At 38.0% G+C, this 25586-nt stretch overlaps 1 protein-coding gene across 1 annotated transcript in view; it reads left to right on the top strand.

Moving 5' to 3' along the window:
• Positions 1-25586, top strand: part of CDC73 (cell division cycle 73) — a 106269-nt gene that overhangs the window by 19668 nt on the left and 61015 nt on the right. Inside the window, exons 8-10 of the mRNA XM_017815746.1 lie at positions 4548-4646; positions 5889-5967; positions 15390-15454. Coding sequence (XP_017671235.1) covers positions 4548-4646; positions 5889-5967; positions 15390-15454 — 243 coding nt within the window. The remainder of the gene's footprint in view (positions 1-4547; positions 4647-5888; positions 5968-15389; positions 15455-25586) is intronic.

Here is a 25586-nt window from a genome sequence, read left to right as displayed (position 1 = left end):
GAAATGCCCTGAGTAACTTTTTGTGAAAGGGAGTGTTTGATTTTTTTTTTTTGTATTTTTTTCCACCAGCAGTTAGTAACAATTTTACTGGTGCAGCTGAGCATCTTGTGCATTTGACATTTTCTTCACACGAAAGCAAATAAGGGCAATGGGAGGGGTGCATGTGTATGTCATTCAAACAGGAAGACTTCCTTCAGCATTCCTGTGTAATTCAGGATCCTGTTTCCAGCTGTGTTTTCTGAAGGATTCTTGTATAAGGTGAGGAAAGATGCTGGGTCAGAAATGGTAGAAATTTTTATGATCTGTATGCACAGTGCAGAGAATACTAATAGTTCACACCCACATTCTACCAATACATTTTCAGGGTTGCAGTTGTTTGGGACTGTCCCTGAATATCAGTCTTGCATATGTTCAACCTTTGATTCTGAGGGCAGCCTAGCACACAATGTAAAATGCAGTGCTTTAGCACTACCTCTGAATTAGAAGAACAAGGAGGAGAGAAGATCAACTTCAGTGTTGGTGAACAGTTTGCAAATTGAAGATATATATTCTGAGGCATAGGAGAGTGATGCCTGAAGTGATTTTTTTACTTTTTGATTTAAACTCCAGATTTAAATGTGTTTTAAATTTAGATGTGCAAAATATTTTCCTCTAAATATACAGTTCATCATTTCGTGTTCCTTATGAACAGTTTTTTACTTTCTGCTGTACTTTTATGAGACCATCTGAATACTGTTTCCATTTCTTATGCCATGCAGTACATAGGAATTACTGAAAATGTGTGATGGGAATATTGCCTTTCTGGTACAGCATCATGCCTTTCAGTCTGTCAGCGGTTGCAAAGGATTTAGCAGTATGTCTGAGCATATCAAGCAAATGTGTAGGGAAGTGTGGTAGGGCCTCAAATCTTCCTTCTCTAGCCCTACTGTAATTTGGACAATGTTTATAGCATTCTGGAGCTCTTGATCTTCCTGGGATGCATGCCCAACAAGAAATCCTTATTGTCAGCTCAAATAAAGAGTTTATTTGAGGTTTTATGGCTCCTCTCTCTCTGCAGTGAAATACCAGAATGTAAATCTGATTAAAAATTGGTTACAATTTAGCTGTAGGAAAGTTCAAAGCCCTATAAGCCATATTGTGTAAAAGCGTATATGCTTCTAGTTTTAAACTTTTATTTTTGTTCAGATGATTGAGATGAAATATACTTTTCTTCAGTTTTTTTGCCAAGAATTGTTTTCTATGAAGCTGAAATCAATATTTACCCTTGATGATCATTATTAGAAAAAGATTATTTGTTTTTGCTAGCATGATGTAGTGACTGTAGTAACTAGAAGTCTTTGTAAATGAGCTTTGGGGTTATGGATAGTAACAGAAATTAAAGATAAATTGCAGAATGAAGATTTCATTTTTTTTTAGAATAAACCCTGATATATTTACATGGAAATATTTTTATTACAAAAGAAATATAGTTAGTGATGAGACTTCATTAAACCTTCCTCGGCAGAGCAGGCTGAGCTCACTGGCTCTGGTATTTCTCTGCAAACAGCCTGGTGTTAAATTAACACCAGTGATAGTAACTTGACTTGGTGTGTGTTAGTCACTATGTTGGCAAGGGATAGAGCATCTGTGCCAGTAAATATTGAGAATTTACATGCTGTTGCAGGTTTTCCTAAAGAACCTGTGACTCCCTTTCTGTCAGATGATGGGCTGTTTATCTGACTGTAGCTGCTGTTCCTGATTGGCATCTGGCTACCAATTTACATCTAGTGCATGAGTGGGCCTTCTACAGAAAATCTGGTATGATAGGGATTGATTTAAGGCAGTAGCAAAGACCTGATTTGGTAGCTGCTTAAACATTTTATCTCCTCTGCAATGTGATGAATTATTATTAGGTGTAGACATTGAATTGACAGAGAGCTTTCATGGCAGTACCAATGCTCTTGTTGGCTAACAACAAGAATTGATGGAATTATCATTTTACATACTAGTGATTTTGTTAAGGATTGTTTTTAAAGCATTTTCAGGTTTTCTTAAGACAGTGCAGAGAAACAAATATTTGGGTGGTTTTTGTTTTTTTTAGGTTTTGTGGGTTTTTTTCCTTCTTTTCTGCTCTGTCCCCCAGATCAGAAGTTTTTGGTAATGAAAATGTATTATTAAGTTTAACTAAATCTAGGGCAGAAGCTGGGGGATGTTCATATTCTGATCTCTGAAGGTATAAACAATGAAAACTTAGCAGTCTTGCAACTGTGTGGGGCTTTGCAAATCAGTTGGTACTGCAGTGGACATCCTGCTCAATCTTTTTTCTGTCATATTAATGTAATCCCACATCCCTGACCACGCCAGTGAACAGCAAGAAGATGATGTTCGTTCGAGTGCTTGTTAAAACACTGCTGGTTTTTTCCCCTTCCAAACAGACATTAGTTGTGGCCTTGGGGGACTTGCATTTTCATGCTGTGGAAAAAAAAGACATCAGCAGGAACCTTTTCTAATTCCATACTTATTAGCGACTCGTTTTCAGCAGATGAGAGAAAATCCTGGGGGTTTTTTACCTGAAATAATTTAAAATTTGGTCCAGGACGTGCCATTTCAGAATATTAAAATCCCAGATGCTGAAAGGCCTTTTGAAAAATTCATAATTTGAAATTTAAACTCACTTTTAGACTGTGTTAACTGTAGGTTTTATGAATGAAATACGTATGTGAAAGCTGGTTGTAGCTCCCTTGTGACTAGAAGAAGTTTGGCTTTTGGGTTGACAATCACTCTTAGAAAATTCCTTCTCTTGTTAATTAGTTCCTCCTTGTGCATTTGAGAAGATGGAGTAGCTCATTTTTTCCTAGAGACAGTATGGGATTAAGCACAGCAATGACAAGAATTGTGATGGATATGCTGCTCAGTCCACACTCTGGGATAAATCTCTGAATTTCCAGTAGAAGTGTGTAGTTTAGACTTATTTTCTGAAGAATGGAGCTGATTTTGAGTATCTTTGTATCATTGATACGTGCATGGCTCGCAGCTCTTCAAAGTTGGGGTTTTTTTCCCAGGATTTTTCAGACTGAAAAAAACTTCAAATACAGTTTTGTGTGAGTTCTTTCAGACTTTGTCAAAAGAGCTGGGTTTGCTCAGGGAATGGCTTTGCCTTTATAAGTCGCTTCTGGTGGTCTTCCAGTTCCTGCCTTGCTGGCTTGGAGTGGATTGACAACATGCTGACTGAGGTCAAGTGAACAGGCTTAGAGAAGCTTTGCAGTACAACTCTCTCTAAATGATTTCTATGAAATTCACCCCAGAAGTCTTTGTTTTGTAATTCCCGTGTTTGTTTCATAAGGCTGGTGGTATTAACACCACTTCATTGTTAGTATACAGTGCTCTGGAAGAGTGTAAGCATTTATGAATACTTTATCTTGTAATTCACAAGTAAAAAAAGAAAAAAAAAAGGCTGTTTTCCTTAATTGATAAAAGGTTTCTTTTACTGATGAACTGTGACTGAAAACTGACATTAGTGACAGACATTGTGTACACCTAACCCTATAGCTTAAAATGCCTATTGAGCGGTAATAAAAGCATATACCTTTCAAAAGTTAAATTAGCATTTGCATTTTTGTGTAGAATAAAGCAGCTCTACTAATAGTATCAAGAGGAATATGTTTTAAAAACCTTGTTATCTTTTGTTTGTTTGTGCCTCAGTGACTTGATTATCTGACAAAACTGCATGAAGGTGTTGGAATTACCTTGAATCAAGGACTTGGGAATGTGGTTTCTGTACTTGCTTCTTGCAGTGTAACATGAAAAGCTCTACTGCTTAAATTATTTGGTGCCAATTGGAGTGAAGTCATAATTCAAGATGAATGTTAAAAGAACTGCACCCCAATGTGATGGGGTCATGCCTGTGAACCATTAACAACCAGTTGAAGCATGTTCTGCTCTGCTCAAGAGCCTTGCTGGAAGTGCAGGAAGTGGCTGTCTTGCCTCAGTTGCTCCATGCAGGACCAGGGAGGGCCTCCTCAGGGTCCTAAGGAGTCTTCCTTGAGAGTAGCTGCACATCCTTGGGTGGAGGAAACCTTCTTGTAGCGCAGGGTCAGTCCAAGGGACAGGCTGTGCCCAAGGCACTCTGTTGGGAGGCCAAGGCTCTCATTAGTGGATTCATACCTGGGCTTCAGAGATGAGACTTGTCCTGAAAATCTTGAGTGAACATTCTTCCTTCTTGCTTCAGCATGAAGATTTCCAAAGGGAGTGTAAGGGCACAGTAGGGAAGAGGGGAGAAGGAGATGTCAAGTGCTTTGTGAAGAATTTGGTTTACCTTGTGGTGTAATAAGGCTGGTTAGATTTAGCAGGTTTGGGCCTTAAAGAATAGGGGGTAGCAATGATGCCTTAAAACTGTGTTAGTGCTTGGATCCACTCACACAGGACTAATCAGAAAACATCTATTTAGAAAATTGGTGGACTAGTTTTGTTTTTTTTTTGTGAAACATAATGGTGTGTTCTAGTGGTGTTGCTATTCTGTGAAATGTGGATGGTCAGGAAGGTTCATGAGTATGTAAAATGTTTTTCAGAACTTTGCCAAGAATATTTTCGCGATTCTTCAATCAGTTAAAGCCAGAGAAGAAGGCCGAGCACCTGAGCAAAGACCTGCACCCAACACAGCACCAACGGTAAGAGCAGTGCTTTGATGAACGTGGGGGCTGTGACACCAAAAGTGAGAGTACAGTGTCTTCTCGTTACTAGATACGCAATTTGTTTGGGTTTATTTCCAGTGAATGCGCATTTTTCAAGCATGACTTCATAGTTATTCTTTGATTTAAGTCGCATTTATTGGTATTTGAAGAGTTGAATCTATGAGTTTAATTTCTTCAATATGCTCTTGTTACTGAGAGACTACAGTGCTAGTGCCAGCTTCTGCAGCTATCAAACACTAGCGACATCCTGCATGATGTGCAAAAAATGTATTAGATGAGAGCACTGCCATTTCAAACGAAATGTTTTGCTGCTTTTCTGACAGATAGGGTAGCAAATGTTTAAGAATCTGGAGCATGACTCATGAGTGGGAACAGCTCGAACCAGCTTTCTTTTGCCTGTAATAAATCAGGAGGACAGACTTAGAGCTTTGTTGTTTAAGTCTATCTAGGTATTAGATGGGATTTGTTTAGTATTGTGGTGTTTACTATTGTGTTCTGTTAAACCTAATATATTCTTGAACTCAGTGGCTGTCTGTTCGAAAAGCTGTTTAATCATACTTGGTTTTGTTTTTGCTGCTCCTGCATTTAACAAAGAACTAAATTCCAACATTTAAATATTTGCTTTGTGTTGAATTTCTTAAGTTGTGCATGGCATTATTCAAATGTCCCATTCAGAATAGTTGTGAATATGTAACTAAGCTGTCCACAAAAAAGACTGAATTGGTATTGAGTGTGCCTCCAGATTGGCGCTTTTTAAAACTTTTTTCCACAGAATGCCTTTTTTCCTCAAAATTTGTTTTTATTTATTTTATTTAGCAAAATTTTAGCTTAATCAAGCTGAAATGGAAAATTTTGTGTGGCTGAAGCCTTAATCATGAATTGTTGGTTGATTCTCCGCCCCGCTAATTTTTTAAGTATAACAAAAACTGAGTGATTTCATTAAACTTACAGATTTTAGCTAATGTAGTTGGTTACTGCTACTTTAGTTTTGTTTCAGGTTGTTCTCATTGCATTCAGTACGTGCTTCTAAACTCTGTTTCTGTAAGATTGTAAGTGGATGCTGAAAGGAAACATCAGAAGTTTTCAAATGCATTGAAACACCTACAAAAGTGAACTGATTTTATACAATCGAGTAGTTCTAAGTAGTACTTTATGAAGTTCACAAACCATCAAATACCTTTTAGTGTGTTTTACAAATCTTTATTTAATCTATTTTAGGATCCCACTTTACGAAATAAGCAACCTATTCCGGCTGCCTACAACAGATATGATCAGGAAAGATTTAAAGGCAAAGAGGGTAAGTTGATTGCAATGCTTCTTTCAGGAAAAAAAAAAAAGAGAACGAAAAATGACGAGTCATGAAGTTCAGATTAGGGGATTTTCTCTGCTTCGCAAACCTCAGAAAAGACAAAAACCAGCTCTAACTAGACCTAAAAGTAGTTTTTCAAGTAATAAAGTCTATAAGTGTTGTTTATTAGAAATTATTTCTACATGTGAATACATCTATGTTTATGGCGGTGTTTTTTTGTGTATGAAACTACTATGGAAAACTTGGTCATATATTCTGTTATATCCTTTTGAAGTCCTTGGCCCTGTTGGCCTCGGTGTACTTATATTTCAGTGCAGTGATTGTACTTACTACTTACTGCTCATTGACAATTGCATGGCAGGATGGAGAAAAAAAACCAAAGCAGGATATTTTCTAGCTTTTTCAGCATTGAAAAATAATCTAAACTAACTTCCATGAAGAGTTATAACAAAAGCCAAGGGAATTTGGGAAAGAAAGGAACAAAAAAATATAAAACCAAACCAACCCTTCCATGAATAATTTTACTAGTATTTATTCAGTTTGCTTCTGTTAGTAATTTAAGTCTTCAAAACTCATGTATTTACCAAGTAGTTTCCCCTTTACTAACATTTCCTATTAAGAGTTAAAACTAGTAAATATCTAAACTGGACAGTATGAAATAAAAGGTAGAGAAAGAAATTAATGTGCAAGTGTAACAGTTCAAATGTACCAACATTATGGACTCTTTTACAATAAGAAGCTTGGATAAAGGAATGGTCTGTGTCCTAGATGACAAATTACATGGTTCTAGTAAACAACCCATGCAGACAACATCTGTACTAAACAGGTGGGTGTATTTTTTGCTTTTACTGCATGTGTGCAGTTCAAGAGGGAACAGAAGATAACAGGTTTTGTACGGCAGGAAAGAAGAACCCAGAAGAGTTTGTCAAGCAGCTCACTGGTATGAGTTTAGAGTAGAAATTTCTGAGCAGAAATCAAAGAAGACATTAGATGATTGACAGAGAAAAAATGTTTCTGTCTGTAATTAATCATGTTGAAAAATCCATTTCAATGTTATGTGATTCTGAGAATGTGGTGTTGGGGATTCTGTCAGTGCTGAAATGGACTTGACTGGACTGCAGTTCAGGTCAGTTGAAAGGGTCTTGTTCCATTTGAAAGGTTCTTTTGTGATGTGGTTATGAAATGCCTGAAATGGTCATATTCTACCTGGGTAATTGTCATTATCATGCTCTTCATTCTAGGACAGGTTTATGTGCCTTAACTTCCTGGTTTGTTGTATTTGGTTTAGTCACATATGGAGTTAATTTTGTATTTCAGTTTTCTAGGTGTATTTAAAGAAATCTGTAGTTTAAAAATAGCAGTGGAGTAATACCAAGTTAGCTAGTGTAGCCTAGCACTGGAAATACAAGTGGGTGGTGGAAAGAATGTATTTCAATCATGAGATAAACTTAGGGAAGGTATTGATACATCATTTATGGAAGTTTATGTAGAATTAGTCATTAACATCTGGATTTCTTAGGAAAGGACCTAGAGATATTGGAGGTATCTTCCTCAGCTACAGCTTAACTTTAGAAATAGCAAAGATCTGACTTACTTCTAGGGTATTCTCTTGAAGAACTGTAACTTTAAAATTTTAGTCTAACGGGAACTCAGAGTGCAGGTGGTTTTCAAAAGCCATAATTAGGCATTAATGTTTTCTTATGCTGTTCAGCAGGGTACTGTCATTTGCTTAAAACTGAACGATGCACATCACTTGCATGATGAATTTGTTCCTTATGGGATTTTTAATTTAATTCCCCTCAAAATGAAGTTGTGGCTCCCAAGTTTTCAGTGCAGAAAGGAGATTACAACCAGAAATAGTGATCAATAAAAATAAAGTAAGGCATTTTTTGTTTCTTAAACACTTACTTTTTTTTTACAGTAATTCTAGTAAGAAATTGGAATTACACATGTTTATGGAAAGGTTGCAGTATTGGGGCTTTTGGGAACGAAGTCTGAAGGAAAAGAAAGGTGATTATTTAAGTTGAAGGTGTAATAACTTGCAGTCTTTATGTCATTGTATCCACATTTGTTAGTAATGATGGGTAACACCTAAGATGAAGTCAAACCTGGCAGATTTCTGTACTTCTGGAGGGTTTCCACGTCTTGCCCTCTATGACTGTACATGTGGTTGGCTAGGAATTTTGGAAGGCAGGATTGTATGATGCATGTAACAATGGGCATAGTGGTGGTTTTGGCTAAAAACTGAAACAAAGCCAAAAGAGGCAATGTCTCTAAGCTTCTGTCTTTGTGTCTTACCTGTTTGCTCTTTCCTCAGAGGTACTGAAACCATAGAAAGGATTCACAGGACTCCTCTCCTGGTTGCATCAGGATTGTGGCTTATTGTCTATCTACAGTTTCATATACTACTACAGTATTCATGAGGATTTAGTTTAGGCAGCAAAGAGGTGAACTGCTTTTTCTTTGACTATGTGCTTGGTTTCATACAGAACTTTTCCATTATCAGTCTTGTTCTTAGCATAAGCAATTCAAAGCTTGTAGAGCTAAGAGAGTAAATTTGGAAATTTTAACATGTATTAAGTAAACTGCTAAGTTGCAGCCAAATTTCTCTGCTTCTTGTGATGGATCATTATTTCTGATGTGGTGTATCAGGATGCCTCTCTCGTTGACTTACTTAAAATTTTCATGCCAGATGGGACAGGCTTTGCTGCCAGAATGGTTTAGATTGCTTTAATAGTAAATGTGAGGAGGGAGGTAATTGTGCTGTTCTTGAAGAGCACACAATCAGTTCCATGTGCAGTCAGTGGAACTGCTTAGGCAGCCCTGAGTCAGGAGTTGTTAGTCCCCTCTCAAATGGGTGTCTTGTTACTGCAGCTTTGATTTGGCAGGACAGAGAAATCTTTGCTTTGACATTCCTCAAGCTCTGTGATGTGCCACAGGAACTGTGTTAGAATGTCATTTGCAGTAGGACTTGTGCGTCCTGGATACTTCCACAGTGGAAGAACATGTTACTTGGCAGTGCATCCATCATGCCCAACTGCTCAAGTGGTTTTGAGCTGAGGAGATGAACTCCTTGCAATTACTGCCCTTGACTGCTGTTTCCTTCCTGTTGGTTTTGCTCCTTTCATGATGGCAGGTAGAGATGGTATCTTCTCTTCAGCAACTCAGAGCTCCGTCCTGTGCTAAAACTTCTCTACTTTTACCTTTGTAGTTTTATTCATTTCCTTCACATTACTCCCTTGAGCTTTTTTTTTTACTTTAATAATGTCATTTATTAATGTATGTCTTTGCTAGTGGTATCTTATTCATGCAACAGACCATCTTGTTCCAAGTACAGTCTGTCATACCATCTTGAGCAACCTAATTTTTAAATGATTTATCAGGATTCAAAAATCCTGTGCCCAGATGTCATTTGATGCTTAGGAAGGTATCTCGTGTCCTCTCCTTATGCCTCAATGTTGGATATTTAAATACATGTTTATTGATGTATATGGCTTGCAGCTCACTAGGGGTACACAGAAACCTTGAGCTGATGTGATTGTTCTATAGGGTGTTGTAGGTACTAAACTGTTTCGGATGTTAGACCTTGTTTTTTCCCCACTTTTTTTTGGTGGCTTTACCTGAGATGATCCTTTTCCCGTGCTTGTTTGTCCTGTAATTTCAAAGTGTGCAGTAGATGCTAATTCTGAAGGTTTAACATTTTTGTGACCCATTGAGTGCATCTCTCAGTATAGGTGCAAAGTCAAGTTTCTCTGTGCTGCTCCAAGTTTAGACCTTTAAGTTGTGTTCCAGGAGCGTTCTTCTTGTTTGCCTGATACTGCTGTTCTCAAGGTTTCAACACAGCAGAAGCCAATTGTTACTACCCCTTCAAAACAAACAAACAAAAAAATCCAAAACCACAAAAACCTCCGCCAACATTCAGTCCTATTTAGTGTAAACGTGAGAGTCTGGCTGTGCAGCCGTGCGATTCCAGTCCATAATGGTGAAAAGAATATTGTTGACCGCATCCAAGTGTTTCCTTCAGGAAAGCTGCTGTTGACTTCCTGCTATTGTCATTTTATGTTTGAATTATTCTTGTCACTGTTGGATTTTCAGACATAGCTGTCGTTTTCAGAAGTTTGCCTGGCTTTCAATCAGTCCTAAGTGTTAGGCCGAGGCAACAGAGGATTGTCAAGTTATTAAATTTGCAGTGACTCTGGACTGTAACATTTTCTTTCTCTTTCCTGTGCATTGTTAAGAAAGTTTCTTTATAAAGTATTTCTCATTATAAGTTATTTTCTTTTAAATTATGTGATTTCCATTTACACAAGGAGAACAGAACTGGTAGCAGGAGAGACAGAGTTCTAAAGCTTGACTGCCTTGTCAGACTTTTATTTATTGCATTCTCTTTTAAGATTATAGAATTCTACTTTTTCTTTCCTAGCAGAGAATATGTGCAAGAGATTCCCATTTGGAAAAAGATTGTGGTCTATCTCTATTTTCTGGCTTGGTGTGACCAAGTAGTTTGATAACTTTCAGTCCTGTACATTCGGTGCTGGAAAACACTCGTGGATTCATACTGTAATTGCTTTTAACAGTACCATGAGAAATTTAAGATGTTGGTGTTAATTACTTGTAAGATTATTACAGAGGTGTTATATATGAACTGTACAGAGAATTCGTAAAGTAATTAATGTAGCTTGGAAATTCAGATGTGAAACTTTTACTTGTTAGGATACAGTTCTGTAAAGGAGTGCTCGGTAAACTCTTACGCAGAATTAAATTTGCTGTCAAGGATTAAATTACCGGGGCTGTGAAGTGGGGTAGTGAATCATTTCCAGGCAGTCTGCAGAGCTGTTGCTATCTGGGGTTTGAAGTGTATACAGCTGAAAAAAGAAGTGGTTATTCAATCTTATTCATCCACAATTCAAACCAAGTCTTTAACTTGAGCTCTTCAGTGTTTTAAGAGACGTGCTGCTTTGTTCTGTTTCTGTTTGCCTTGACTTCCTTCCAGAAATTCAGGTTAATGTGGCTTTTTAAAGCTATTATTGTTTTAGTAATGCATCAGAGCTCAAGTTTATGCCTGGATTGGATGACTAGGGCTGCAGCAGGTGCAGAATCCAAGTGCAGAGTGACCTGGATGGATGTAGAGCAGTGAGCTTTAAGCAAATAGAAGACACTCTGACCGTTAATGCTTATATGCAAGGAAATGGAACATGTGCCCAAATGGTGATGGAGAATATAATCAGTCCAAAAAGCTGATACATTAGGGTACATATCTTCATTTCCAGGTCTAATTATTTTAAAGAAGAAGAGTCACTCAGATTGATACATAGTGATGCTAGAAAGGTAACTAGTGAGGAACCACACTAGAAATGTGTGTGGTTCTTTTACCAGTCTTTGGGTCATTGAACTGTGGGACTGTGACCATAATACATGCAATGACTGGAGAAGAAAAGAAAACCCTAGTGATAGTTAATGTTTTTGAAGCATTAGGGTTGTTTATTCAGTACTAGTTATTATGTTTAGTCTCTCAATGTAGTTTTTAAGGCATCTGTTGATGTTGGTGTTTTTAACAATGCATGTTTCTAAAACCGATTATATTTGGCAAACTGAAAAAGTTGCAGTAGAGTGATGAAGTTGCAGTACAGTGATTTTCATGATGAAATTATTGTTGGGCTTTGCTTGCGTTCTTTTCTCCTTAGTGTTAGACCTGCAGTTAAAGTCTTTATTATGGCCTGCTTTTCGCCTAAGGGAAATGTGTATGTTAACTTTGTAGCAATTTTATTGAAAAATTCCAATGTATTGAAGACTCTCAAGTGAGTTTTTTAACAGTTGTTCTGCATCTAATTCCAAGTTTAAAAATAAGGGTCCAAAGTCTTGCCATCACACTACTTTTATTTAAAAGGCTCTTTTCTTTTTAAATACCCTTTTCTTAATAGATGGCTTATCATTTTAGCTGCTGCTTCTACTACCACCAGTGAAGCTGGGATTTTGAAGCTGGAGTTATAAGCTAATTCTTGGCCAAGCACGAACATTTCATCTCAGTGCTGGTGCATGACTCAGCAGCAGAGGTTGGAGCTGGTTTGGGAGGGAGAGGAGGAGAAGTATTGCTTTTGTGTTCTTAGTCAGAGGTTATGGTAGATCATTTATGCTGATGTATGCTGGGTCACATCCCCTGGTGCTCCAGGTCGCTCTCTATTCTGCTCCTCTCTGCTGTGGCCTGTGGTTCCTCTTGTATCCCAGCTCTGCCTTTGAGCAGCTGCATCAGGGTCAACCACTGTCCTTGGAGAATGCTCTGGAAGAAGTGCCTCTCTGCTTTCTAGCCTGGTTCTTGAATATCTTTTACAACATTAACCTAGCTAACACCTTTAGCAATTTTTGAAGTGGAAATGAAGCTGTAGCTGTGGAGTCCCTGACTTGGAAGCATTTGTTTCCTGATTTGCACAGAGTGTGCACAGTGAGTGGAGCTGAAGGTGCTGTTGGTTGTGGCCAAGTGTACAAACTGTTGAGACTCTATAAAATGGCACAAAAGTGCAAGTGGCAGGGCTGTCACTTGTAGCAGTGTTTATTTGTGTAAGAGAAGTGAGTGGCTGACAGAATATCACATGGTGTATGTGAGAGGATCGGGTCAAAAAAGCTTCGTTCTGAGAAAAGTGTCCGTGCTACTGCCACTTCAGGGAGGGCTGCTGTGGCTACCTGGAAGCTGGCAATGCTTAACTCTCATTCACCAGTTGCTTGATAGTTAGAGGCAGGACATTTGAGAGTCAGTGGGCAGTTTGGGAGGTGGCTTTTTCTACTGGTCCCACCCTACTGCAGAGAGCAGACCCTGAGCTCTGCAGTAGGTCTGGTAGTGGCTGCAGTAACTGCAGGAATCTAAAGTGGGTACCTACATTCTGCTTGGAGCATTTAACATCTCTTAGTTTTGCATTAATAAGGAAAACTACTATGCCATTATTTGCAAATTGTCAGAACTATTTTATTTACTACCTGAGTAGCTGCTATATAGCACTGGAGGCCCTGTGTAGATACTGGAAACATCCAGCAGGCTGGAGAGCCCACTCAGATGCTTGAGGCAACAAGGGGCTCTTCATCCTAGCTGTTTACTTCTCCTGCTAGGAGGAAGGGTCAGCATAAGGTCGGGAGCAGGAAGCTGGTGAGATCCAGAGCTGTGGTTTGTGGCTCTTGTGGCTCATTAAATAAACTAGGACAGATTTTATGAGAGACTTGGAAAGATTTTTGCGAAAGATGAAACCAGTGGCAATAGAGCAGAGGCTTGTTCTCTGCCAGGTGCCTCTCTCCCCTTTGATTTACTTTCTGACTGTGCTGCTGGCTCTGTGGGCCTTTATTCCCTTTGCAATGCTGATGGAGACAGGGAACAAACATGTAGAAATAATTATAGAGCCAGGATTTGTGCTGAGAGGAAAGAAGCCTTGGCAGGCCAGGCACAATGGGGGATGCTGCTGTGCTGGCCTTGTTAACGGTTGTGTCTATTCTTTGGAAAGAACATCTCACTGAAATAGTTGGAAATTCTGCATGTCACAGGCACGAGGAACCCATAATAGGTCAATCTGGAAAGTGGAAAGGTTCCTCTGTTGGTGACCTTCTGAAATTCAGAAACAACTGTCAGCCCACATGATACACCTCTGATTTATGTCACTCTGGGTCAGCAAAAGCATTTCTTAAACCTAGGGAGCTCTACCAAGTGTTCTACAAGGTTCCAGGCATCACCTGAAATATTAATATGCTCCTTGCCCAGAAACAGTGACCCATATAGCCAAAGAGAAAACTGTTAAACACTATTACCCATGGAAGTGTTAGTGCAGTTGCATCTGACCATCTTTAGCTCAAGTTCACTTGTGTGACCTCTGAATTAGGATTCAAGGCATAGTTACAGCCTGGGGTTGAGGGGAAAGGTGGTAAGGCAGTATCAATTTATATGGGGAGGCTAGGCTGCTTTTTTTCTTCTTTTTTTTTTTTTCCTTTTTTTTTAGTAGGAAAGGCTGGATTTTTGTGTGGCTGTACCTGCATTTTTACCGTCTCAGAATCAACTCTGTGTAGTTCAGAAATGTTAAACCTGGCAGAAGTGGCAGATGAAGCAGGGCTGGAGCTGAGGTGACCATATAAAACAAAACACTGTCACTAACACTGGGCATCTCCACTTGGTAGTTGGTGGCAGGTCTGGTAGCACAATTGAGGGAATGAGTGGAAAAAGTAAAACCTGAACCAATGTTCAGAAAGTAGATGACTGTCCCTGTGGTGAGAGGAGTATGATCAATTTTCAACTCTTAAGTGTCTTTTTCTAGACACTGGAGAGTTATTAAATCTGGGAATCTTTTCTGCCTCATTTCCTACTAGTCTCTGATAATCTTCCTCATCTAAGGAAGAAAGGATGAGCAACCACAGATGCTTCCCAGAGCATCTGCATTGTTTTCAAGGTTGTCTGGGTTTCAATTCAAGTTAATTTACTCATGATGAGAGCAAGAAGCTCTAACAGTTTTGAAAATCAAAAATTTTTCTTGGACTTTTTGTAGGTTCAGATAGAAGCATTGCTTTGATTCTTCATTATTTTTTTTTTGTCTCTTATATTTTTGTGCTGAAGGTTTTATAACAAAAATGTACCAGTTCCAAATAGCTGTTTCTGCACAGTACCTTTTACCCAAGTCTAGTTGAAATAGCTCAAAATTAGGTATAGACAAATGCCTGCTTACCATGGTTTGATCAGTGATTATCATGCCATTTTAAGAAGGAATTAATTGGGTGGTTGGTCGATGGGATCAGTTGACAGTAGATGCATGAGGCTAGGGAATTTACAAAAGGGAAAAGGTTTTCTTACAAGTTCTGGTGGCAGTATTCAGGAGCTTATACTTGGATCTTAGAGTGATGAGAATAGGGGGTCAGAGAAGGAGTATTCAAAAGCAAACAGGCTAGTGGCAGCAGGTTTAGTCACTGAGCACTTACAGGCTTCTGGCACTTAGCAAAAATTCAATCTAATTAAAACTCCTAAAAAAAACCCCCAAACAAACACAGACTCCCACCAAACAAAGAACCTTTTTAATAACCTTTAGTCTGGTAGTGTGAATTCATGCAGATTCTATCCTCTGTATCATATGACCACATGCAAGTTGTAACATATTCTCACAAAGATTTAAGTCTATATCCTTTCTCTGAAGTGGTTTAAATTATTCTGTGCAGCAGGAAAAGCTTATTCTGGTTACAGAAAGCAGAAATATCAAATGGACCTCTATCTAAAGAAAGCATATTTCTTAATGTCTAAGCAGGTTTTGTATTGTGATCAGAACCTAAACCACTACCAACAGCAAGATTCTTTCTTTGAAAAACCAACTTCAGAGGTATTTCCAGTGTTGTCCATTTAGACATGACACTCCTGTGTTCACAATGACTTACAGAAGACTTTTTTTCCTTTGCAGAAACGGAAGGCTTCAAGATTGACACTATGGGCACCTACCACGGAATGACTCTGAAGTCTGTAACGGTAAGCTGGAAGTCTTTACTTTGTTTTATAAAGTGATAGTGTACCTATTGATGTATGTTTAGAGATATAGATATCTTGTCAGCCTGGCCTAGGCTCTAGAAGGTCACTTAGGCTGAGTAACAGAATTGGTGGAAGTTTTTCTCCATGAAAAGGTAAAAAGTTTTGTGTGATCTACGTGTTTTAGAGGACTTAGGGATTTGTTTGCAGTAAAAGTGTGCTGGGATGGCTTGGCTGGTAGATTCTTCTTGTGGAGGTGCAGCCTTTTTCTGCTCTACTTGACATACCCAGAGTTTTGCTCACCTTAGGTGTGTCTGGGAAGGACATAGTTCATAGTGATAAAACTACACTCACAAAACTGAAGTAATAAAATTAGGTTTTGGAACATTGCTCTGTTTCCTATTCTGTATTTAATAAAATAAATTTGTTTGGTGGTGGAAGAATTTGACCTTGGCATTACTGTTGAAGCTTTGTAGTCTACTGAGGTGGATTTCTTTTGTATGACTGTACAATGCTGTCGGTGGGAATTGCAACAGACACAGATGAGAAAGAAAGACCCTCAGATTCTCCCTTTTTTTGGCCAGTATTTGTCTGCTTTTGTGGAAGTGAGTTGAATGCTCTCAAATAAATCCTGTTTTGATCTGCTGGTAAGTAGGACAGATGCTACAAAACTGATGTAGTGCCCTCATTAAGGTTTTTGCCATCTGCATACCTACATAAATCTGATGAATAGACAGCACTAAACACTCTCCTAAATCCATGCACTACTTCTAGTTTGCACTCCTAATTTGAACATCAAATAGTATCTTGTGTGTAAATTTCTTAAAAACATTCAGAGTTTTTTCTTGTTTGATAAAAGTTCTTTCCCAGATATTTCATTCCCAACTTCCTCTAGACTCTAGCATACTTAAAAAAAAAAAAAGGGAGGGAGTATCTAAGGAAGGAATCTACTTAGTTATAAACAGGGTTCTTTCTAAATGAATTCAGAAATTGATTGGGTGAAGAAAAAAATATTACCTATTAATCTCTTGTGTCTGAAGATTTGCTCTTGAACTTTGCATGAATTTTGGGCTGCTTTATGAGGGATCAAACAGTGCTGTTACACCGAACCCAGGTTTCTATGGTATAAGATACCTGTTTCAAGTGGTAGTGACTTGAAATGGCTTATTAAGTAGGTTCTGTTTAAATTGTCCTGTGGGGAGGAAAAAGAAAGAAAGAAGACAAAAGCAGGGTTATAGTAAAATAGAAATATTTTAAGCTTATCTGTGTAAAATCTGTAAAAGTGAAGGGATGCACAGTAACTCTAAAAATTATATGGGTTTTTTAAGGTCATAAAATGTAGTTAAGGTTTTTTGTTCTAGGAATACTACCTCATGTATTGAGCCTACTACCTAGAGTTTTAAGGTTGTTATTAAGCTGTCCTTGTTGGTTTCTTCATTTAGAAAGAAAATAAAATGGATATTAAATAACTAGTAAACCTTTTTTTAACATAAACTGGAATTTTTTGAAATAACTGTTTAAGAGGTATTGCATGATTGCACATAAGGCATCTTCTGGTGTCATGAGAAATATTAAAACTCCATCTGTCATTAAGCTTTTGTTTAAGAAAGGAATTGTAAGGGATTTATGGAGTCTTATTTTACAGACTGTTAAAAAGGTGCCCTTAACGTTTAGCTCATTCATAAATTGCAGTGACATACTGGTTTTGTGTTTCAGATAGGGGAGAAATAAATCTGTTAATTATGTTTATCTGTTTTTGTCCAAACTTTGTCATAGTATTGGACCACATAGTTCTAACCTATAATCTGAGATCACATTTTTATGTAGAATAGTTAATCTCCTGCCAGATAACAAGATTCATATTTTGCTTTTACTCAGGGTTTTTTTTTTTTTGGTTTGTACATTTTTTTATGCTAGACAAACTAGATAGGAAATGGGAAAGTAGTTTCTTCCCCTAGGTGTTTAATGGAAAAGTACATTATACTCAGTGGCTAAATTATAGGAATATGGAGGATAACACTGGAATTCATTCTACCTATAAGATGTCATCTGCTGTCTCATAGTATTGGTATAATCCTTGTATGAACTCATCAAACTTTCCAAAGGAATTGAAACATTAGGTAGCTCTTGGTTAGAGTCTGTCTTTAAACTTTAGCCCTCTGATTTCCAGAGGAATGGTGAAATTTGAAAGATTCATTTTTAAAGCCATTGTTCTCCTTGACATAGGTAGGTCCTCTGTTTCTTCTATGGTGCTTGCTTCCATTGTCTTTCTGGAGAGCAGTCATATGCCCTTAAAACTTATGCTTATTACCTGAGCTAAATTTGGAGTTGCCCACCTGCTTCTCATGTAAAATTTGTAAGAACCTTTATTTGTTTCCTGTTACATTCCATACGTGTCTTCCAGTTGCACTCTGCCTTATTGGAATTCTCCATAATGATTTTTATGAAATGTGCAAAACTTCTGTTTTGTTTGTTCTTCCTGCAATGTGAGTTGTCCTAGATGCTTGTTCTTTTTAACAGCAAAACAAAAACTTCTTCATCTTGACTGCTTTCTTTTCATCAGTGATGTTGGAAACTTTCTTAGCATTCAGAATTTGTGCCAGAACAGATGGTGAATGGTGGGCTTTTTCTGAAGTAATGTCAGCTAAAATAACTTGTGCTGCTGGCAGTTCTCCTCTGTAACAGGGTTTTTGCTTAATTGGCAGACTTACTTTCTCGTAGGAAGAACGGACTTATTTATTGAATTTTTATTATGAAGGCATGATTTCATTATTCTGGACCTGGAATTGTTTAGAACAGGGCATCTTCCTCAGAAAGATTTTTTTTTTTAATACCCGTGGCACTTTCTATTTGCCTGGCTTGATGATGTTTCGGAAACAAGTGACTTAGTGGTGGTAGCTCTTGCTACTATCGAGTTACCCAGGGGTTTATGTTGCGAATTTTGCAGCATGACTTTCTGAAGCCTTCACTTCCAAGCATAATCCCCTGTATAGCAGGGAATCTAGTTATCTGCACCTGTGTCAGGAGAGGGAGAAGTTGCTTTTTCCACAAGTGTCTGATAAACCTGGCTGTTATATGGGGGAACTGAACTGTATCCTCTTCCAAGCTGAAGGCGTGCCCTGTATTGACTGTGTGCACTTGCAAATGGAATTGGTTTATCCATTGCAATAATAGCGATGGTGATGCTGGTTTTACTCAAGTTTTCATGACTTGAATATGAAAAAGAGTAATAGCATGATAGCCTGTGGAGTTGTTGGGGTGATTTCCTCTGAGTTCTGAGAGCCCCGAGTGGTCATGAGCTGTGATTCAGGGAGGCTGTAAACTTGTGTGCAAGCAAACCAGATCTGCACAGCACTGCAACAGGCCCCTGTAGAAATGATTTTGTTGTTTTTCCTAATTGCTGGAAAGCTCTCCTGTTTTAAACTTCTGCTTTCTTTTAGCATTCAGGACTGCTGAAGCTCAGAAGCTTCTTTTATCTTTTGTTTTTGCTGCTAGTAATGGAATTTGTCATTGATCACCTGCACTCATAAGCAGCCAGAACTAGTGTTGGCATTTCTCTCTCTTACTAAACAGGTGGATACATCAGCTCTTGCAGGTATTGAGCTGATAGCCTTCCCAGACAGTTTGGGGTTACACCTCATTGATCAGTATAGTTAGGGAGGGTTTCACTGAGGGACTTCACTTGTAGCAAACTCAAAGGCAAATTTCTGGGGTGTATCCAAACTTAGTAAGTTTTATCTCTGGTAAGAAATTCCACCTAAGTTTTCAGTGCTTCTGAGTTCAGTGATAATGTTCTTCCTGAAAACTGACAGCTGTAACATCCCTCTTTCCAGTGTACACTGCCAGGCTTTACAATAATCTCTAGGTAAAAGTACCCTGAGTAAACATATGAGATTGTCAATAATTAAATACATTTCATAGTCCCAACAGAAAACAACGAACTAAAAAGGGAGTCCCCATGTAAGCCACAGTACAAGCAGGCTTATTTTGAGAACTGAAGACTGATTCAGCACCTCTAAGGTCAACAGTGTTTTTCATCAGTTTGTGGTCAGTATCAGATTTTGGGCATTAATTAATCTAAGGATTGTGCTGTTGTTGCACTCAAAATCTTTTGAGTTGGTATGACCTCTGTAATTTTATTTATTTTTTTAACTGAGAGATTGTTTAACCTCTGTATTTTCAAAGAAATAGTGTGTAGAACAACAAATGGAATTGCTAAGTTTCTGGCACTTCACGGGCTGGGTCCTTGGAGAGGAAGCATGTTGGGGCAGAAGCAAACAACATGGTGGATGCATGTATTTTATAGGAAAGACTTCAGTTAGTTGATATGCTTCTGTGTGAGCAGGTAAATCCACAAGATCTCTATAACTGATCATGAGGAATTAAGGTTGTGATTCAGCGCCAAAAATTGAAATGACCTTTCAGAAGCATATGGTGGAATTGGACGTCGTCTCTCGATGTACAGATAAATGGCCCTTATCTTTAAAACACAAGTAAAAATTTAATGCATGTTAAATATTAGAGATAGGGGAGAGGTACCTACTTATCCACATGTTACCAGTTTTCTGTGTCATGTCCTAGTCTCATTAAAATGTTTGAGGAAAGTGGTATTGAGGGAGGTCAACAGAACAATGGACTCTTTGAAAGTGTTTGAAACAGGCTCTGAAGTGGAGCATAATTTTCATGCAGCCTGTGCATAAGCTGGTCATTATTCTCAATGTGAGTGTAACAACAGCCCCCGCTTCTCTCCACGGGCTGAGCAGAATTCTCTGTGTGCATCCTATTCAGTTATTAACCATCAAGAGGAGGTGAAGAAAGCTGTTAAATAGATTTGCATGGAGGGCATATTTTTTAGAAGAGTTTTCCATAGATGATGCTGGAGGTAGAGACTTGTTTTCATTGGATTTGTAAATTTTTTCCACGTTATATATACTTATCTGTAGCTGTAATTTAGACATACCTGTGAGGTTCTTGGTCCGTGAGGGTTAAGGGCTAGGACATGCCCAGGAACTCAAAAAATCTTTGAGCTGGAGAAATGGATGCTTCTCCAGAACATCTGCCAGCAACCTTATGCTGCTCTTGGGTAACAAACAAGAGGGTTTTCTATGTCTGTATTACTCTAATGAGAGTGGATGAAATGCGACCAAGTTTCCTAAGGACTATTACTGTATTTTATAGTTTAAGCTCACACAACAATTTCAGTGGTTGGCATTTCATTGCCTCAGTCATGTTTCAAATATTACATTACTTTCCTTTAAAGAGTTTTAGTGTAAATAGTCAAGCTGATAGAGACCAAGGAAAATCACATACAAATGCTGCTTTCAAGAAAATGTGTTAGGTTGAACAATGGTGTGCACTCGTTTTCTTTGTGGTTGTAAATCGTGTACATCTGTGCCAAGACATCTTGCTGTTGTGCTGCATTATACAATAGAACTGCCTGTTTTGTCCCTCATAATAGGTTCTCTTTTATTTTGAGACTAAGAACTGCAAATTCAAGAAAAGAAGGGGATGTTGTATAACCAGTTATGCCTCTGAAAGTTAGGCATTGCTCTGTTGCCCCGCACGCTACTGAACAAAAGAGGGAGCAAGACCTGGCTTTGTTCCTGAATGAACGTGTCTGGAGTCACTGCTGTGTGTTGAACTTGATTGTGTCAGCGTGCTAAGTGTGCTTGTGGCGTGTCTGTCAGGTCCTTGAGTGGCTTGAGACATCCAGGAAGCTTTACTTACAAAAGCTTGAAAGCCTCAAACATTTTTCATATGAGTTGTAAGGTGACTTGCTAGACCTGTCTTGATCTAAAGCTGAATGACACGAGTGTATTTGCTAGCCCTGGGAGTATCCCTTGACAAACTCATCTGCCATGTACACTGTGCACTAGGACTTGGATCCTTTATGAGTATTGGAGGAGTCACTCTCATTTGGAAACATGAGCCAAAATAAAACTGCCTGGGAAACTTCATTTGTGCTCTTTGAATTGCATGTTCACTTTCTACTTGAATCTTGTATAGGATTCTGCTTAGATTCATTTGTGTTTCTTGTATCTTAAGATTTGTGTTATATCTATGCATGAAAGTTTTGTAGGGTGTTGCTCAGAAATACCAACTGAACCCGAGTGACAGATTTTTATACTTTGTCCTAATTGTTCTGAACAATCAAGCATCGTGTGTTGCACAAGCATTAAATAATGGTATTAGCATATTTCCCCCCATAAGTTATCTCCAAACAGCTAATGAATATATAACAACTGCATCTTCACCTGACAGTTTGTCATCAAATTTCTTCTACTGGGGAATGAACAACTCAGCTATTATGTGGGGTTGGAATTTATTCACGGCTATTGAAGGCGGTGTAAGGGTGTTGCAGACCCAGTAGAAATGAGCATGTGTCAAATGAGGAATCAGAAAACAGTTCACTTTAACGTCCCTTCTCCCTACAAGTTTTCAAAATAGTCACATGGGTAGCCATCTCCTTGTCTTTAAGTAAGAGTTTTAGCAAAGTTTTGAAGGTTTCTAACACTTGGCAATTCATGATGCAGTCACTAAATCAGAGTTACAATTCAAATATTGAATGATCATCTGAGTAATTTATGTAACTAATCTGAGATGACTGAGTCGAGAATTCCTTCTCTGTTCAGTTTTTCATATTGCCATTGTCATTAGGCCACGTAATGCTTTACTACTTGCTTGTTTGCTCTTAATAAAGTAAGGTAGAATTCATTATTTGTGGAAACAAGTTTTCTGCTTGGAGTACTTGCATATGTGTAACTTAGCATCATAGTCATACCATCTTCTGAGCTTGGAAAGTAGGATAGCTTGATTGTAACCATAGGAACATGCCTCAAATCCCAGTCTCGAGTACATCTCACTCATGCTATCTACTACTACTTAGTTAAGCCAGAGTAAACTCTCCTTTATGATGTTTTAAATTATTTTTATAAGTTCTGTACTTTGTCCTTATTGTTGCCCTCTTTGGACATACTTAAGGACTGTTGTTTCAATTTGTGGACTTTGTTCTGGTGTTGCTATTTTAAAGGTGCTCCTCCATTCCTTTTCTTTTTGCAGTTGTGGGTTTCTTTTGATGTTTTGTTGGGATTTTTCCTTTGATTGAACTCTTTCAGTGTGTGACTGGTAGTGTGTGAATCCAACCAGAGGGTGTCTCAGTGTGGCAGACTGTCTTCACAGGTGTACAGTTATTACAAGTGTGTTATGAGCAGGTGTTCTTAAGTTCTTACATCAGAATATGTAAGGTACAGACAGTATTTTCAAAGCACATTAAACCTGCAGAGCTCAGAACTGAGCCAGATCTTTGGAGGCAAATGTTAATGAAATGCTAAGGTAAGAACCCTGGTTCTTAGTCCTTTGGGGGACAGGTTTTAGGTGATGTCATTCAGCACTGTTTTTCATGTAGTGCAACGTTACTAATGGGAAGGGCCAGTTAGAATAGCAAAATAGGACATATTTTTAAGCTTTTTTTAGCAGTTACTTCTTGCAACATTTAAGAAGGTAATTGATAAGGCTGACTATATTTTGGCCTCCAACTTTGTGATTTTATTGTTCCATCTAAATCCAGGTGTTAATCTGCCTTTGTCTTTTATGCAGCCACATACTGTTGCTCTGGAATCATCATCCTCACTTTCAGGTTGTTTAAATGTGTTTTATTTATCTTTGCTAGGAAAATCTGTAGGCAAAGTCCTGGTCTATTCAGGTCTGCTACTGGTGGTCCTAGATAACAGTCTGTTTCAGCACAGGCTTTCTCCTTAGGTAAATGACTGGAAAGACCAAATAATGAACTCTGCATTAGTTATGGCTCACTCAACTGGCATTTAGGCAGCAGTGATCGTACCTTCCAGAATATACCTGGAATTGTGATCTGCTGAGCTGCCATCTGGAGCTATATTTATGTTTTCCCTGAGCAATATGCTATTGCAGAAACTCCTTGCATTGCTGCTGCTGGAAGGGTGGTTCTTTGGGCTTTGTTCATCTAAAACTCTCTTAAAGACACACTCAGCTGAGTTAAGGGGAGACCTGTGTATATATGAAAGTGCATGTAGGTAGGCATTCAATGATGTATTGTCTCTTTTAATTTCCATTCACCACTTTTTGTGTTGCCCCTCTTCATTCCCAAAGACCTTGTGGGATTTTCTGGAGATTTTTGGTTTGGGATTTTTCTAAGTAACACAAACCTCATACATATAGGACTTTGAGACTTATCACTGAAGATAACGATCCGTTAAAAATAAATCTGGTTTCTTATCTTTGTGAGTCAATAAATGCATTGTGTGAATGTAAATTTCTTTGAGATACAAACATTCCTGTGTTCTTATAAAATGTAAAAAGCTAATCTTGGATTTTTGCATCTTCAGTACTTAACTATTTTAAATAATGAGGGTTTGTCCAATGTACTTAAAATGTCAAATTTATCTAAAGCAATTGGTAAATTGAAATAAGTTTATCTAAAGCAGTTGGTAAATTGAAAGACATTTATAAATAACTTTGAGAACAACTATTTTTTACAAATACATAATTCAATTAGCTGGCCTATAAAATATTGGTTAGAATTCATACAACACAAATATTGCATTTGGCACATTAAGGTTTAGGAAGTCAAAACTCTTTGCTGCTTTAGGAGACTTTGGATGTATTTTTGGAATTAAAATATCTTCCTTTTTTGGCTCTCCATAAAGGTATGTGAGTAGATTTTGTGCATAAGCAATAGATATGCTTTTAAAATTCAGTGAAAGTGCAAAGCAAAACTTTGTGTGACTAAGCAAAGTGATGCAGTGATGTGATAAGATTGCTGGTAGTTGACTGTCAGCCTAGTTGCTGTCGATTCATAATACTTTTAATTTAGAATATTTTTTTTAAACTCTAGGTTTTTCTTCATAGGGACTATAAATATTGTCTTTTGTCTCTTTAATCACCTAAACCTCTCTTCCACGAAGTGAGGTGGGTGTCTCCTCATACCCTCCCTTGACGTGGAAAGAAGTGCAGCTGATAAATTATAGATGTTTGCTTTTGGGTGGTTTGGTGCTGCCATTGTGAGGAGACAAAGAAAAAGCACTGCCTGCCTTTCACTCCCTGGAAGCAGTAATTTGAGGGTTTAATTTCCCTGGCCAGCAATTTTCATAAAAATTTGACAAAGGCAATAACTTTTCTACAGGTTTTATTGAAATTGGAAAGTAGTTTCAAAACACAGTGTGGCAGAAGAGAGGAAATGCTACTGAAGTAGACTGCTAACAAAGCTGTTTCCTGGTAGATGGGTGGAAAAACCACACTCCTTTTCCTTTGGAATATGGAGACTTAAGCAGTGCTGCATGATGCACCCTCATCAGCCCTACCTCCTACTTATCTTTGGAGCAGTTGATGTAAATCAGGCAAACAGATTTCAGAATAACTGAAATGAAAATGGAATACAGTTGTCATCAAAACAGATAACCTGCCTAATTGTGTTTCATCATGATTACTAAGTAAAACAAAAGACTTGTGGGTGGAGAGGGCTTTATAATGCCTTAAGCCAAATGTTTTGGAGCTAATAATATATACAATATATTATAATCTACACAATATTTGCAGCTACGTCTTATTGGTCTGTAAAATCCATTCTGGTTTTGGGTGACATCATGAACTGTAACAAACCAATGACTTTTATAGTAGATTTCATATGTCTAATTAGGTCTGGGAAATAATGTCAGGAAAAAGCTTCTAAAAATATGTGGCCGTGAACAGCAGGTGAAATGCTGATTAAAGTAATAAAATACATATTAGAATACTAAATGGATCATAATGCTGTCTTAGAAATTAAAGTCTAAAGGGACTCTGAACTACCTGGTATAATGCTACATCTGGTTTTAAAGGGTAGGTTTATAGTTCGTTCAAATTCTGTAGGTTGAGTTTTAACATGTAAATCAACTTCCTTGTTTGTAGTTGAAATCTTTTGAAAATGGTGTTTACTTGTTTGTTACAATTCCCATTCAGAATAATGAAAGAATTGCCTAATCATGCAGTTTGCTCACCCAAGGTGAGCTAAATATTTAATAAGGGTAACTTGCATATGCATGTTATTGTACTGTACAACAAAAACACAGATTCAATATGTCTCTTAGATTCCTTCCCCTGGCAGTTCTCAGCAAGACTCTTA

This window comes from Lepidothrix coronata, unplaced genomic scaffold, assembly GCF_001604755.1.
Source record: "Lepidothrix coronata isolate B3197 unplaced genomic scaffold, Lepidothrix_coronata-1.0 Scaffold52, whole genome shotgun sequence".
Lineage (NCBI taxonomy): Eukaryota > Metazoa > Chordata > Aves > Passeriformes > Pipridae > Lepidothrix > Lepidothrix coronata.
Note: the sequence above shows the minus strand (reverse complement) of the source record. Positions and strands in the feature narration are given on the sequence as shown.